The sequence below is a fragment of the Xyrauchen texanus genome, chromosome 15, assembly GCF_025860055.1.
Source record: "Xyrauchen texanus isolate HMW12.3.18 chromosome 15, RBS_HiC_50CHRs, whole genome shotgun sequence".
Classification (NCBI taxonomy): Eukaryota; Metazoa; Chordata; class Actinopteri; order Cypriniformes; family Catostomidae; genus Xyrauchen; species Xyrauchen texanus.
Genome location: NC_068290.1, coordinates 11,806,622 through 11,822,176, shown reverse-complemented (window position 1 = coordinate 11,822,176; position 15,555 = coordinate 11,806,622). Strand labels below are relative to the sequence as shown.

Here is a 15,555-nt window from a genome sequence, read left to right as displayed (position 1 = left end):
CATTTTCGAGTGCTCTCTAATCTCCATCTTCCTAATAAAGGGAACATGGATGAGAGCGTGGGTGTGTTTGTAAAGGTACAAAGTGTGCATGGACATTCTTCTCTTTTGTTAATGTGTGTGAGTGAGTCACCCATTCTTTTGTGAACCTTAAGGTTGTGGGCGCATGGACAGAAAATGATCTGGAAACAGACTGAAAGAACATCCCGAGAGCATAGAAAATCAAAACAATGAAATGGTAAAAATGTTTCACTTGAAACACAATGACAACAACGATGCTTGTTTTCTCGCTTCACAGACAGTATTGAAGACTACATTCAGACCACCTCATCAAATGTGGAATCAGCCAATCAGGAGCTCGCAAAAGCCAGTCAATATCAGGTAGATATTGACATTTTTGTACTCATTCTAAATGTATATAAATAAAAAAAAATTCAACTTTACTGCTTTGATACCTACCACAATAAGCTGTAAAAGGGGTCCCTTGGTAATAGTCTAAGTTCCCTATTATTGTACCTGATTTGTTTATTTGTTACAGTTGACATCACACAGTACGATTTCTAACATGCTGTCATACATCAGCAACTCCCCAGTAATCACATATCACCCATTACTTACCAGTTAGACCATAAACCATTTGAAAATTCGAACTTGTTGAAAATTATAAATAATATTGATTGCTATACGATTGTGCACATATTCTGTTCCTGTGAAGATTGTGCGTAGCCAGAATCTTCAGATGAGATGGGTCACTGGTATACTCGTATATCGTAATGCTGAATATTGCAGCTGTAGGAATGAAAGCCCAGCCTTACAGTTAAAAGAGCCAGTCACCTTGTTGATTGCCCATCAGTTATCACCGAGAACACACATTAGCTCATTAGCTGGACCAGCCTGAAAAAAGCATATTTTTTTAAAAAACAAATGTTTAATGTTCTATGTGTTCTAAATTAATGATACAGTTGTTATATTTTTTCCCCTGATTTGAAATATGTAATTTTATTGTAATCTTGAATACCAGAACTGTTACGAACATGGCTGCTGAGTGTCCTGACTTGCCATAAAGGAAGTTTGGCTCCATTTCTCATTTGTCTACCATGTCATGTGTAGATACATACTGTGTAAAGAACACAATAATAATTTAAAAAAAATACAATATCTGTATAAAAATGTATTATCATACTAATAATTTCATAGCCTGTCAAGGTTCTAAGCACAAAGTCTATGAAAAGAAATCTGCATTGTTTATCCATTTGATCTTTCATTAAAAAAATCACTAAAATGTAACCTTTGATTGAAGTAAAACAATTAAAATAGAGGGAATATCTAATTATTAAAAATATATTTTCCTCCAAAAAGCATTGGCCATAATTATTGGCACCCTTTTATTCAATAATTTATGCAACCTCCCTATGCCAAGATTTCAGCTCTGAGTCTTCTACTATAATGCCTAATGCGGGTGGAGAACACCTGGCAAGGGATCTGAGACCATTCCTTCATACAGAATCTCTCCAGATCCATCAAATTCAGAGGACCAAGTTGTTGGACTCTCCTCTTTAGTTCACCCCACAGGTTTTCTATGGGGTTCAGGTCAGGGAACTGTGATGGCCATGACAGAACCTTGATTTTGTGGTCAGTGAACCATTTTTGTGTTGATTTTGATGTTTGTTTTGGATCATTGTCCTGCTGGAAGTTCCAACCACGGCCCATTGTAAGCTTTCTGGCAGAGGCAGCCAGGTTTAGATTTTCTATCTGTTGGTATTTGATAGAGTCTGTGATGCCATGTATCCAAACAAGATGCCCAGGACCTCTGGCAGAAAAACAGCCCCACAACATTAAAGATCCAGCACCACATTTAACAGTGGGCATCGGGTACTTCATCATCTCTGTGTGCGCCAAACCCTTCACTGGTGTTTGCTGCCAAAAAGCTTTTTATTTGGCCATAGACCATAGAACCCGGTCACATTTGAAGTTCCAGTAGTGTCTGACAAACTGAAGACGTTTGAGTTTGTTGTTGGAAACCCTCCCAAACAATTTGTGGTGATGTAGGTGATGTCTGATATTTTTTGGGAGACTTTCTGACCCCAAGACCCAACAAATTTCTGCAATTCTCCAGCTGTGATCCTTGGAGAATTTTTGGCCACTTGAACCATCCTCTTCACTGTGCATGGAGACAATATAGGCACACGTCCTATTCCAGGTCAATTCTTAATATCTCCAGTTGATTGGAACATGTTAATTATTTCCCTGATGGTGGAAATGGGTATTTTCAATGCTTTGGCCATTTTCTTTTAGCCACTTCCCACTTCCAACCTGTTGCCTCACATCAGAACTGTATTTAGTCTAACTGTGATTGATGATTAAGGGAATTTGACCTGTGTGTTACCTCATATTTATACCTCTGTGAAACAGGAAGTCATGGCTGAACAATTTCGTGTTCCTAGTCACCCAGTTGCACTAAACAATTTAAAATATAAATGGGAATATGCTTCAGATATAGTTTAATCATAATAATTTCTAGGGGTGCCAGTAATTGTGGCCAATGTGTTTTGGAGACAAATATTTATTTAATAATGAGATATTTCCCCTCTTTCAAATTTTCTTCTTCAATTAAAGGTTAGATTTTTGTGAAATTACTGAATGAAATATCAAAAGGATAAACACAGACTTACATTTACATTTATGCATTTGGCAGACGCTTTTATCCAAAGCGACTTACAGTGCACTTATTACAGGGACAATCCCCCCGAGCAACCTGGAGTTAAGTGCCTTGCTCAAGAACACAATGGTGGTGGCTGTGGGGTTCAAACCAGCGACCTTCGGATTAATAGCCCTGTGCTTTAGCCACTACACCACCACCACTCCACTTCTTTGCTCATATTTACCAAGGGTGCCAATATTTTAGCCACAACTGTATGGGACAGAAACTACTGTCAAAAACAACAAGTTAAAAACTGACGTATAATACCCACAGGCTCTCTTTAATAATATATAGACAAAAGTGTCATTGGTATAATGAAAAATCCCCCCTGACTGAATCTGGGGGTTTAAATGAGCTTGTCACATAGTTTACAACCTTTCACAGTCCTTGGCCTCTTTGTGTAACCGGAGGTGCTTATAAACAACATGGACACATAAGGACTTCAACATCTAGAAAAAGCTCAAACTATCGAGTAAATGCAATACATCTGTTCTGAACCAACAAATAAGGAAAGCTTTAACATGGCTGGTTTGTGTGAGCATTTACAACAACTACAAGAATGCTGTCCTACAAAGCTTAAATGCTGTAACTACGCCGACACTGAAACTAAGACAAAATGGCATCAAAAGTTTTTATGGATCCAAATATGGATTTTAAAATAGTTTCGCTCCATTTTCTCTGAATCTCAGCAGAGTAGAGCCAAACCTTTAATGTCACAGGATCGATAATTGTTTAAAAGACCTAGCACACTTACAGAGAAGTTCTTCTTTGTTCAGAGGTAAAAACATGTTCGAAACAGCTGAGCAATGATATCATATTTGTGAACATTCAGACACTGGCCACACCGCTGGGGGAGGCGTTTAGAGGTACATATACATATGATGATGCTCAACACGACATGTAAAACATAAAATAATATGACATTAAAACAGTAAATAAATGGTCGGCACTTATATGGCACTTTTTTAACCTTAACGGTTTTCAAAGCGATTTACACTGCGTCTCATTCACCCATTCACACACACACAAACACACACATTCACACACCAATGACGGCAGAGCTGCCATGCAAGGTGCTAGCCTGACATTGGGAGCAACTTGTGGTTCAATGACACTTCGGCATGTGGAGTCATGTGGGTCAGGAATTGAACTGCCAACCCTGCGATTAGTGGCCAAACCGCTCCACCATCTGAGCCACAGCCGCCCTATTTAATTAAATACAGTATGTGTTTTTAATTACCGTATTCCTCATTCTATGAGTAGAATTCACACGAGATTAGTAAAAGCTGTTTTAACCAATCAATTATGTTTTAAAGTAATGCATACTGTATTCATTAGATAATGGGCAATGTGTCATGCTTACATACAACATTAATGACATTAAATTACTAACATGCTATTCACAGCCCTAATATGTGCCGATTACACTCTGTTATTGTAAAAATTATGACACTGATACTACTGCAAAAATGGGTGTATAAAAGATTGTCAATGGGCAGAATACAGACAAAAGAATGATTATAGGCATATCTTACTTTGGACAGATGTGTTAATGGGTTTTGATACAGATGGCACATGAGTTAACTGGCACTTGGAGTAGATTTTATTCCTTTTGTAGACAAATTAATTAAAACAAATAGCACGATATGGTCTTGGAAAATGTCTCTACGTGAACAATTGTACATATGTAGGTACATTTGCACCAGCTCGCCAATAACTCTACATGCCGGTGTGTTCATGTTGACTAATCTTAACTGACTGAATGCTGTGAATGGGAATTATCTGTCAGTCAAAGTAGATGGAGCTCCAGTTCTCAGCTACCAGTGACGTGGAACAATGCCAGTATGAAGGTGTTTAACAGCCGGTAAGAAGTTTTCCTAAAAGTTCGCCCTGGCTAGCTGTTACAAACTACCAAAACAAACTCAAAAACACCATCTTTTTGGACAGATTTTGTTCTGAATGATGTCATACCCATTTGTTCTTCAATTTCATAGGAAGTATGCAGGGGCCTTAAGATGGCCAGCTTGTGTTTATAACACATTTTTTGACAAAATGTGAAGTTACTGCTTTTGCCTTTTCTTAGCTAGCTCCCTGTCTAATTTTAAATACATGCATTATAAAACTAAATACAAATCAAAATTTTAAATGTAACTCTATTATAATGAATGCTATACTTTAATACATACTATAATAAATATATATACTACTCTGCTATATACAGTAAATACCATAATAACAAGTACATTAAATTCATCACAATATTCACAATATTGCTTAATTTTACTTCGCCAGCCAATTCATCGTGATGATATTCCAGCCCTGCACAACAATCTGTGCTAGTTCTTAGTGTTCATTTTGTTTTTAGAAAGAAATCACTCTTATTGCTCAGAAACTTCACCTCTCCCTCACCTCACACGATGCCTGATCTAATGCTTAAGGAGCGAGTGAGACACAGAAGTATGTTATCATAGGCTATTTCTCGATTGAAAGGTTTTAAAAAATAAAATTTCAAAAAGGGGAAAATGTGTAATAAATGCTATCTTATTTCATTTTACTCTGACATTCTCAGATTTTTGAGAAGCTCACAATAATAATAACTTGAAATCAGAAAGTGCACATTTCATTCATAAAGTTTACATTTTAGTCATATTGGATTCACAGACTCACCATTGGGTTGTAAGAAATTTTTATTTGAAAAAATTGCTCTATCCTTGTGCTTGTTGGATAATCAGTTTAACGGATAATTCTATTATTCTGTAGAATAATATTTATGCCTTACAGCTATTTAAGCTTTGGGCACATCCCTAGTTGCAATGCTTGATGCACAGTGGAATGTTTTTCGTCATAACCAATCTCCATTCGGGAATATAACTCTTATTTTAAAAATATAGTCTAAGCTTAGCTTAGTTTAGTAACTAAAGGCCGAAACATACTTCACGCAAGTACGCAAACACAGACATGAGTCCTTGGCAAACGCATGGCCAATGTGTGGTCCTGTTGTACATACATTACGTGTGCTCTTGCATTGCCCTGGCGGTTGCAAACCTCAGACCACAAGAGGTCAATAGACTTTTTTTAGGCATGACCACGAAACCGATGCTGTGCCCGAAATCAGGAAAATGTTGCCTTCGGAGGCTGTAAATGGAGGCAGGATGAGAATAAGGTGCTTTTCAAACAGTTTGGAGACCAGTTTCCTTAAGAGTTCCATTCATTTAAAACAGCTGTCAGTTAAGCCATTAACTGATTAGGCAACAAGTCAGCTGCCTACGTTTTCGGATGTGGTAGATGAATCAATATTTGAGGTGTGGAGTTGTATATCTTTTTCGAAAAGCTTCAACTCAAATTGCTGACCAAGTACACCATGACAGTTGTTGATTGAAAGAAGAAAATCTGCTCTATGGCCCCTTGCTGTAATGCTTAGAATGCAGTGCATACTTTTCACGCGTTTTGTTATGAATTGAACGCTGACACGTTTCAACGACGCGTGAAATCGAGTTTGCGCAGCAAGGTTTCACTAGCAACACTTAAAATAGAGATTGCACATTTGAGGAAAATATTGTAATAAAGCACTTGTATTTGTTTCTTCTATATACTCTTTCATTTTCTAAAGCATCCTCCACCTTACTGAATTCCTCACTTCCCCATCACCCAATATGCCTTTTTTAATCAGTTCACCCAATCTTAAATTACTTTTTAGCTGTTGATTAATCAGCTTTGATGTTATTATACGGTCTGCCCTCCATGTGTACTCTTTTTATGTATACTTTCACCTTTGTCTTCTTCTGCTGCTGTCTTATTCCTGCAGTTGGTGATGATTGTAGCAGCTTTGATGTACCTCTCTGGAGATCACATAAAAAAATACAGGCTAATAATGGTTGGCAATGCATGAGTACTGATGTGTTTTTGTTTCTGCAAACCCGTCCAATGGCTCACATGGATGCAAGTTTGTGTTTGGAAAAGCATACGTGAGTCCCAAACGTGTGGTTTAGCATTTCACTCTTGGCTTCGGCTTCATCCTCTTTTCCTTCCTCCGCTTACAAGCATGCAAGCAAGGGAGTAAATGAGTGAGAAGCAACAGCTTTTAGATTAATTGTCATTTCATTATCTCAAGGAGAGCTCAAGTGTGACCAAACTCATGCAGAGCAATTTAGCACTTCGCCAGTCCTGCTGCCACCCACCTCTAGGGGAAGGGGGAGGGAGTGCGCCTTGCTTAGGGTGCTACACCTTTTCCTTTAAATCAGTTCCTATAAACCCACACTGTTGAACATTACACATGCAAGACAATTAAAAATAGCAAGTAATTTTCTTTCCATGGCCCAACATGTCAGTTAAGCGAACGCTGGAAATAAATTGAATCTATAATCCATCAGACCAAAAGCAGTTCCTCACCCCTCATGAAAGGTCTTTAAGTGACAAAAATGATGTTGTATCAGCTCCATCAGAGTTCAATGGACCACGATGAAACATGATTGTTCATTACCATGCCGTGGCTCCAAACTCTGTGAACAGAGTTCACACCGTAATACACAAACTCCAGACTTCAATTACCATTATTCATTTTCTCACTCTCTTCATTACAAGCCCATTTTTATGATGTGGAAAAGTGCTTTACTGGGCACTCTTCAAAGTGAACCTTAGTTAAGTTTATTCAATTCAAGACTAAGGTCAGAAAGTTTCATATTTTACAATGATTATATTACAGTGGATTTAAACTAAAGGCAAGTACAACACTTGTTTTCTAATTACAGACATCAGGATGCATTTCCCTGAGCATAATACAAGCAAACCCAGTGGTAAAATTCGTTGTATGAGCCATTTGGTCTCATAGAAACATGTTACTATATCTACATTTTCTAAATTAAGCATGTGCAATCAAGTTACTGTTTGCTCAACTTATAGGGCGTTGCAATATCCAGAGGAGCATGAAAGTTGACACATGAAGTGTTTGCTTCAGCAATTGTGCTTTTCATCTCACATTTGCTTTTATGACAATATTGGTTGGTTTTGTCAATTTAAAACTTGATAGAGAATTAATCCTAACTCCCATATGTTTGGGATTATTTTTGACCCTGTTTTAGCACCACTCAGTGGACATTTCACCTCAGAACTGTTGTGTTCCCCTTCTGTCGCTCTCTCCACGTTGTGTCGGAGAAGCGACACTAGGGGTCTCTCTTGAGCGCCGATATCCACCTCTGATCTATGAAAAAAGGCCAATGAGAGTTGGCAGCCAGTATTTGCATGTCCCGCCCCCGGACAAACGGGTATTTAAGCGGCGCAAATACGGGAGTTCATTCAGAAAATTTCTTCAGAGCCGATGGTCTGTCTGCAGTTTGCTGCGAGTTTACACACCACTACGTTCCTGTTTCCTCTGACGATCTGCATGCTGTTGGATTTGACGGCGCACAACAGCGGCTTTCTCCTACTTGCACGGCTGCATTGTTGCCCCTGAGCGCTTCGACAGCGCAGACACACACACATACTGTGTATTAAAAGAGTTATTTCCCTTAAAAGAGTGAATTTCTCTAAAAGAGCAAAACACAGCGGCGTTGAACGTCCTTTTCAGGACGCCGTCTTTTCAAGATGCCCTTCCGCCCCTGTGTTGTTCCTGGATGCGGTAGAAGCCTCTCTGCTTCAGACGGCCACAGGCGCTGTCTCGTGTGTTTGGGCCGCGATCACACCGAGGCAGCGTTTGTGGATGGTTCATGTTCTCACTGCGAGAACATGACCATGACCACGTTGCGGTCGCGGCTTGCTTTCAACAGAAAGCATGCCACCCCAGCTGCACCCCGCATTGTTCCTTCTTCCCACGGGATTGAGGACGATGTGGCTGGCGCTGGGGGCGATTTGGGGGCGGCAGCGGGTGCAGTTTCGCCGGGTGGCCCTCCGCGAACCTCCCGTTCCCCGACACACTCTTTGGTCCCCGTCCACGCTCGCGGCGATAGTGGCTCGCCTCACGGCCTGGCTGTCTATCCTCCCGAGCCCGATGCAGATGAGCTCGCCGCCGCATCGGAGAGTGTGATGTCTGATGCCGAGGACTCCCCTGGACTGCCACCTTCGGGCCAGCAGGCCCAGGCTGAGGCCGATGCTCAGATGACTGACATGCTTTCCCGGGCCGCCGTGAGCGTGGGGTTGGATTGGAACCCTCCATCCTCCCCACAGCCTTCATGGTTGGATGACTGGTTCCAGGGGGCAGCGCGCCGTTCGCGGCCACGCATCCCCCGGTCCCGTTTTTCCCGGAGGTGCATGACGAGCTGACGTCTACGTGGAGAGCCCCGCTCTCCGCTCGTCTAGGTGCCACCCGCTCCACTCTCACCACCCTCGATGGCGGAGAGCGCCACGGATATGGGGCGATTCCCCAGGTCGATAGGGCAGTTGCGTACCATCTATGCCCCGGTAGCCCTACCTCCTGGCGTGGCCACCCCGTACTCCCATCCAAGCCCTGTAGGACAACATCCTCGCTCAACGCGAGGCCTACAGTGCGGCTGGACGCGTTGCCTCCCGCCCTGCATGCGATGGCCCTCCTGCAAGTCCACCAGGCCAAAGCACTCAGAAACATGCACAGGGGTGGACCTGATCCTGATGTGCTGCAGGAACTGCGCTCAGCGACCGACCTCGCCCTGAGAGCGACGAAGGCCACAGCGCAGGCACTCTGACAGGCGATGGCCACCCTAGTGGTCCAGGAACGCCATCTCTGGCTCAACCTGGTCGAGATGCGTGAGGCCGACAAGAACCGCTTCCGAGACGCACCTGTCTCCCAGATTGGCCTTTTTGGCGACACTGTCGAAGACTTCGCCCAACAGTTCTCCGCGGTGAAGAAGCAGACGGAGGCCATATCTCACATCATGCCCCGCCGCACACCTGCCGCTACGGGCCCTGCCCCGTCTGCTCGCCGAGGGCGTCCCCCTGCGGCGAAGAAACCAGCTCCTGCACCGCCTCATCCCGGGCCCAGCTCTCAGCCCCAGTGTCAAGCACCCCGCAGGCGGCGCACGCCCCCTGTCTCACAAACCCCCTCTAGGACCCGGAAGGCTCCCAAGCGTTCCTGAGACAGTCGACCCAGAGCCAAAGACGTTAGCTCCGGAGGTGGTAAAACCGCTCCGTCTCCCGGTGGAGGGCCGGGAGGAGAATCCTTTTTTTTCATTTGCCACACCCCCTGACGGGGGCTGTGGTACCCACATTCTCAATAAAATAGCTATTTCCTTTGCCTCTGGGTCACCTGGCCTGCAAATGCCATTCTCACGGCAATCTGCTTTCAGATTACGACAGTCCCGGTACACCGGATGTGGCGATCCCGCCTTCCGCCTGCCCACGACTGTCCCCCGGCCGGCCGGTTCAGACGAGTCCAGAGGACGCCAACATCAGACCTCCTCCACAGTCACGAACCCACCCCCTGCTCAGTCGGTGCTGGACTGCCTCGCTTCCTTCAAGCCAGGCACAGTGGTCCCTCTAAAACTTTTCCAGAGGCTCCTGGGGCATATGGCGTCCTCCGCGGCGGTTGCGCAGCTGGGGTTGATGCATATGAGACCACTCCAGCACTGGCTCCCGACTCGAGTCCCGAGACAAGCATGGCACCACGGCACGCATCGGGTAAGGATCACCCCCGCCTGCCTCAAAACACTCCGACCCTGGAAAGACCTCTGCTTTTTACGGGCAGGAGTGCCCCTGCAGCAGGTGTCCCGACGCGTTCTGGTCACAACCAACGCCTCCCGGTCCGGGTGGGGTGCCGTGTGCAGCGGGCACGCAGCAGCGGGCCGTTGGAAAGGGGCCCCGCTGCGTTGGCACATCAACTGCCTGGAGTTGCTGACCGTCCTTCTTGCCCTCAGGAAGTTCCTCCCGTTAGTTCGGGACACACACGTCCTCGTGAGATCGGCCAGCACCACGGTGGTGGCATACATAAGTCGCCAAGGCGGCGTACGCTCCCGCCACATGTCACAACTCGCCCGCCGTCTCCTCCTATGGAGCCAGCAGCGACTCAAGCCACTCACATCCCCGGCAAGCTCAACGTCGTAGCGGACGCGCTATCACGACAACGCCTGCCCAGCGGGGAGTGGAGGCTGCACCCCCAGTCGGTCCAGCTGATTTGGGAACGGTTTGGCAAGGCCCAGGTAGACCTGTTCGCCTCCCAGGAAACCTCCCACTGTCCCCTCGGGACAGACGCGCTGGCACACAGCTGGCCCTCTGGGCTGCGCAAGTACGCATTTCCCCCAGTGAGCCTTCTTGCACCGGTGCTCTGCAAGGTCAGGGAGGACGAGGAGCGAGTCATGCTAGTGGCCCCCTACTGGCCCACTCGGACTTGGTTCTCGGAACTCAGGCTTCTCGCGACAGCTCCTCCCTGGCGAATTCCCCTGAGAAAGGACCTCCTCTCTCAGGGACGGGGCACACTCTGGCACCCACGCCCAGACCTCAGGAACCTCCACGTCTGGACCCTGGACGGGATGCGGAAGAGCTAGCCGGCTTACCGGCGACCGTTGTGAATACAATCAACCAAGCCAGAGCCTCCTCTACCCAGCACCTTTACGCCCTAAAGTGGCGCTTGTTCGCAGATTGGTGTTCTTCCCGAACTGAAGACCCGCAGAGATGCGCGATCAAGTCAGTGCTCCTGTTCCTACAGGAGAGGCTGGACAGGAGGCGGTCCCCGTCCACCCACAAGGTGTATGTTGCCGCCATTGCCGCCCACCACGATCCTGTAGACGGCAAGTCTTTGGGTAAGCACGACCTGATCCTCAGGTTCCTGAGAGGCGCCCGGAGGTTGAATCCCTCCCGGCCAGGCCTAGTTCCCTCCTGGGATCTCTCGGTAGTCTTGGCAGGACTCCAGAGACCTCCCTTCGAGCCGCTTGAATCAATTGGACTCAGGGCCCTCTCTCTTAAGACAGCCCTGCTGATCGCGTCGCCTCTATCAAGAGGGTCGGGGACCTGCAAGCGTTCTCTGTCAGCGACACTTGCCTGGAGTTCGGTCCGGCGGATACGCCTGTGATCCTAAGACCGCGACCAGGCTATGTGCCCAAGGTTCCTACCACACCATTCCGAGATCAGGTAGTGAACCTGCAAGCGCTGCCCTGGGAGGAGGCAGACCCAGCCCTTTCGTTGCTATGTCCAGTGCGCGCCCTGCGATTTACCTGGACCGCACACAGAGCACCAGACGCTCTGAGCAGCTCTTTGTCTGCTTTGGGGACGGCAGAAAGGGAATGCCGTCTCCAAACAGAGGCTCGCCCACTGGGTTGTCGACGCCATCACACTGGCTTATCACACCCAGGCCGTGCCCCTACCCTTGCGGTTCCGAGCTCACTCAACAAGGGGTGTTGCGTCCTCGTGGGCACTGGCCAAGGGCACCTCCCTAGCAGACATCTGTAGAGCCGCGGGTTGGGCAACACCCAACACCTTCGCGAGGTTTTACAACCTCCGCGTTGAGTCGGTTAGCGCCTCGTGTTTTCTCAGGTCCGAGCCCGTAGAACTCGGTAACACGTAGACTGACCGGCCGGGTGGATCGCTTGCTCCCAGCGCCCTTTACTGACGCCAAGGTTAAGTAGTGCGCCTTTTTTTCCCAGGGCGCCCCACTCCGAGTCGGGACCCTGGTCGATTCCTCCCCAGCCCTCCGTGTCCGCGGTTCAGCGGAGGAACTCGCCGACCCAAGCCACTGCGGGTACCCTGATGGCTGACCTGTACTGGTTTAGGTGCTCCACAGGTAAGGCCTCCTGCTCGGACTCCCCCTGTGTGTATTCCACGGTTCTGTCCCCTTACGAGCGGACCCCCGTGTCTCCCTTAGGCAGTTACAGCTGCCCCGGTCGCCGTGCTGTAGCAACTCCCCCCTTTCGAGGCTGGATCTACCATCGCACCATACTTTCCACACGAGCCCCAAGACGGCCGTGTGACGTGTCTACCACTTTTCCTCCCCAAGAAAAAGGGCAGGTGTGGTCTCAGCAGGGTCTGGGTAAGACCCCCTTCCCTATATGCGTGTAAGGGCCCCGGCCGTGATTGCTCTATGCGAGAAACATAGAGAGAAAAGAGGCCCAGCCAGGCTGGCCCGTTCCCATGTTGGCAAACATCGCCTTGTTCCCCTCTCAGGGTAACTAGAAGGATCCCGATGTTCTTATGGGGCATTGGGGAAGGGTACGTGCAGCCAGGTACAGACGATGCGTGGCACTGGATGAAATCCCTGCCCGCCTCTGTATCGGCGGTTCACGTAAACGGTTCAGCGCATGGCAAGATTGGAATGGGTCCCCTAGTGTCACTTCTCCGACACAACGTGGAGAGAGCAACAGAAGGGGAACGTTTGGTTACGTATGTAACCTCCGTTCCCCGAGGGAGGGAACGACACGTTGTGTCTTTCCTCCGCCATGTTGCTGAACCGAGCCACTGTTGTGGCCGGACCATTTCCGGCTCCTCAGAAAAATCCTCAATGAACTCCCGTATTTGCGCCGCTTAAATACCCGTATGTCCGGGGGCGGGACATGCAAATACTGGCTGCCAACTCTCATTGGCCTTTTTTCATAGATCAGAGGTGGATATCGGCGCTCAAGAGAGACCCCTAGTGTCGCTTCTCCGACACAACCTGTCATTCCCTCCCTCAGGGAACGGAGGTTACATACGTAACCAAACGATATGTGTAATGAACGACGTTACATAATTTCTCAAAAATGTTATAATTTTCAGTTTTTTTCATGAGAATGGACAATGCAGATGAACGCACATTCTCTATTAAATAAAATTAGTGGTCAACTGATATGGGTTTTTTAATGGCCGATATCCAGAGAGCAGGGTGGCCGATAGGCCGATACAATGCCGATATATCACACAATTTAATATATTAAATAACATAAACATTATCATTATAAACTGTTATTTAGCACTATATTTACTAGGGTATGCGCAGCGAAACCATTATCTGTATCTGTATTTGTATTTGTTCATATGACAAAATTATCTGTCTCTGTATTCGGATAGAACCGGTGTGGGTGGGGCTTAAACCGGAAGTGCTTCTGTGGAGGTGGGGGTGTGGTGGAGCGTACAGTCAACGGATGAAGATAGGAAGTCCTGCCTTATGGTAAAAGAGCCAACCACCTTTTAGATACAGACATCACTCGTCAACTCGAAAACGTGCATGCGCATTAGCTATAAAAGCTGGGGAAATTGAATTTTTTTGTGTAATCTGAGGTCAAGAAGCATAATTTATGATACCAGTGATGTCAGATTTTACTGCTGATTTGAAATCTGTTCTTTGTAATCTTGATCAACCGTTTTGGAGATTTTGGTCTTTCCCCCGTTCAAGTAGATAGGAGCTACACTGTCATGAATGGAAATAGCCTACTGAGAGTGTTCCAAACATGGCAGACAGTGGACTGTCTTGCTAGAAAGCCTTTGGTTGCACTCAAGCGCTTGTGCAGAGCCAGTGTGAGCAGCAGCAATTTTCTGTCAGTTTAAACGGCCTGGATCGCCCTCTTGGATTGTCATCATGGTTTGTGAATCCGAGGAACCTTTGATCCTGATCCGGAAGTTTTTAGTTTGGCTGATATAATACATGCTTCAGAGACCGATATTAGATGAGCACTTGACGGGAAGAAAACGCTTGATTTTCGTGATGTTTGTGAATTACATCTGTTTAATCGAGATATCTGCATATTTGCAAACAGTATATAATTGAAGTTTTATTGATATTTGTCTTTTATCATTAAGAAAGGAACTGTTGAGGAGAGACTGTTAGAATAAGTGCTTCAGAGGAAGATATATGAGCGCTCCACAAGATGCTGGCCTGCTGAAGTTGTGTGAGGTTGGTTTATTACATCTGTTTAAAGGAGATGTGCACATATTTGATATTAGTTTTATTTATATTCGCCTTTTTATCATTAGACAAGACATTTAAAAGTTACAGGGAACTGTTGAGGAGAGAGGGAGAATGAAACAGGTGAGCACTTTAACAATATGAGCTCACACACGTCTGTCATGGCTCTGACATTTGGACCGTTTAAATGACAATGTGTTGCACATCGGTCTGTTATTGTAGTAACGTGATAGTATGTAACAACAAAATGAACCATGACTGGTCATTTACATGTCTCAGTTGCTTCACGTGCAAGCAGGCAATTTTTGGCACCCTCAAGAAACAATTTGGCTAAAAAGGAATATCTATTGGCCGACAATTACAAAATTCGGAATTTCTGACGATTTATCTTGGTGATATATCGGTCGACCACTAAATAAAATAACATAAAAAAAAAAAAAAAAAATACAGTTTATCCTGCAATAACAACATTGAGACGCCTTCACTCAAATGCTTATTAGTGATGTACATTTATGCATTTGGCAGACGCTTTTATCCAAAGCGACTTACAGTGCACTTATTACAGGGACAATCCCCCTGGAGCAATCTGGAGTTAAGTGCCTTGCTCAAGGACACTAGGTAGTGATCTACCTAGCAGATCACTACCTAGTGATCTGCATTATATCACTTCAAAATGCTTAAGAGGGAGGAACACATGTTTATGACTTCTCACTGGAGTTAATATTGGAGATACTGTATCTCTCTTGTTTTTGAACGTATCTCAGGTGAGCGTGATGTTGAAAACTCATGGTGTTTAAAGGTTGACAGTGTCTTAGGCAACAACAGAACTGATAATATCTGTTTTCTATATTGCAATTTATGTGGTTGAAAATGAGAAAAATCTAACTGTTACACCCATTATTTTTAGGCTATATATAATGGCTATATATACCGGTAATGTGTTTTTTCAAAAAAGTATGAGTGCTGCCCCTGAGGCTACAGGGATCCAGCTTTGTATGTCCTGAGGTTTCCAATGTTGAGTAGTCCCGCTCAAGAGACTGTTGTGTGTAAAATTCCCAGGAGACCAGCAGTTAAAGAAATATTC

At 45.7% G+C, this 15,555-nt stretch overlaps 1 protein-coding gene across 5 annotated transcripts in view; it reads left to right on the top strand.

Annotated features, from left to right (window-relative positions):
• Positions 1-15,555, top strand: part of tsnare1 (T-SNARE Domain Containing 1) — a 358,521-nt gene that overhangs the window by 178,255 nt on the left and 164,711 nt on the right. For all 5 annotated transcript variants that reach the window (XR_007972167.1, XR_007972166.1, XM_052144886.1 and 2 more), the window contains exon 10: positions 296-378. Coding sequence is in view for 3 of the 5 variants with exons in the window: in XM_052144886.1 (XP_052000846.1) it covers positions 296-378 (83 nt within the window). In the remaining 2 variants the exon portion in view is untranslated. The remainder of the gene's footprint in view (positions 1-295; positions 379-15,555) is intronic.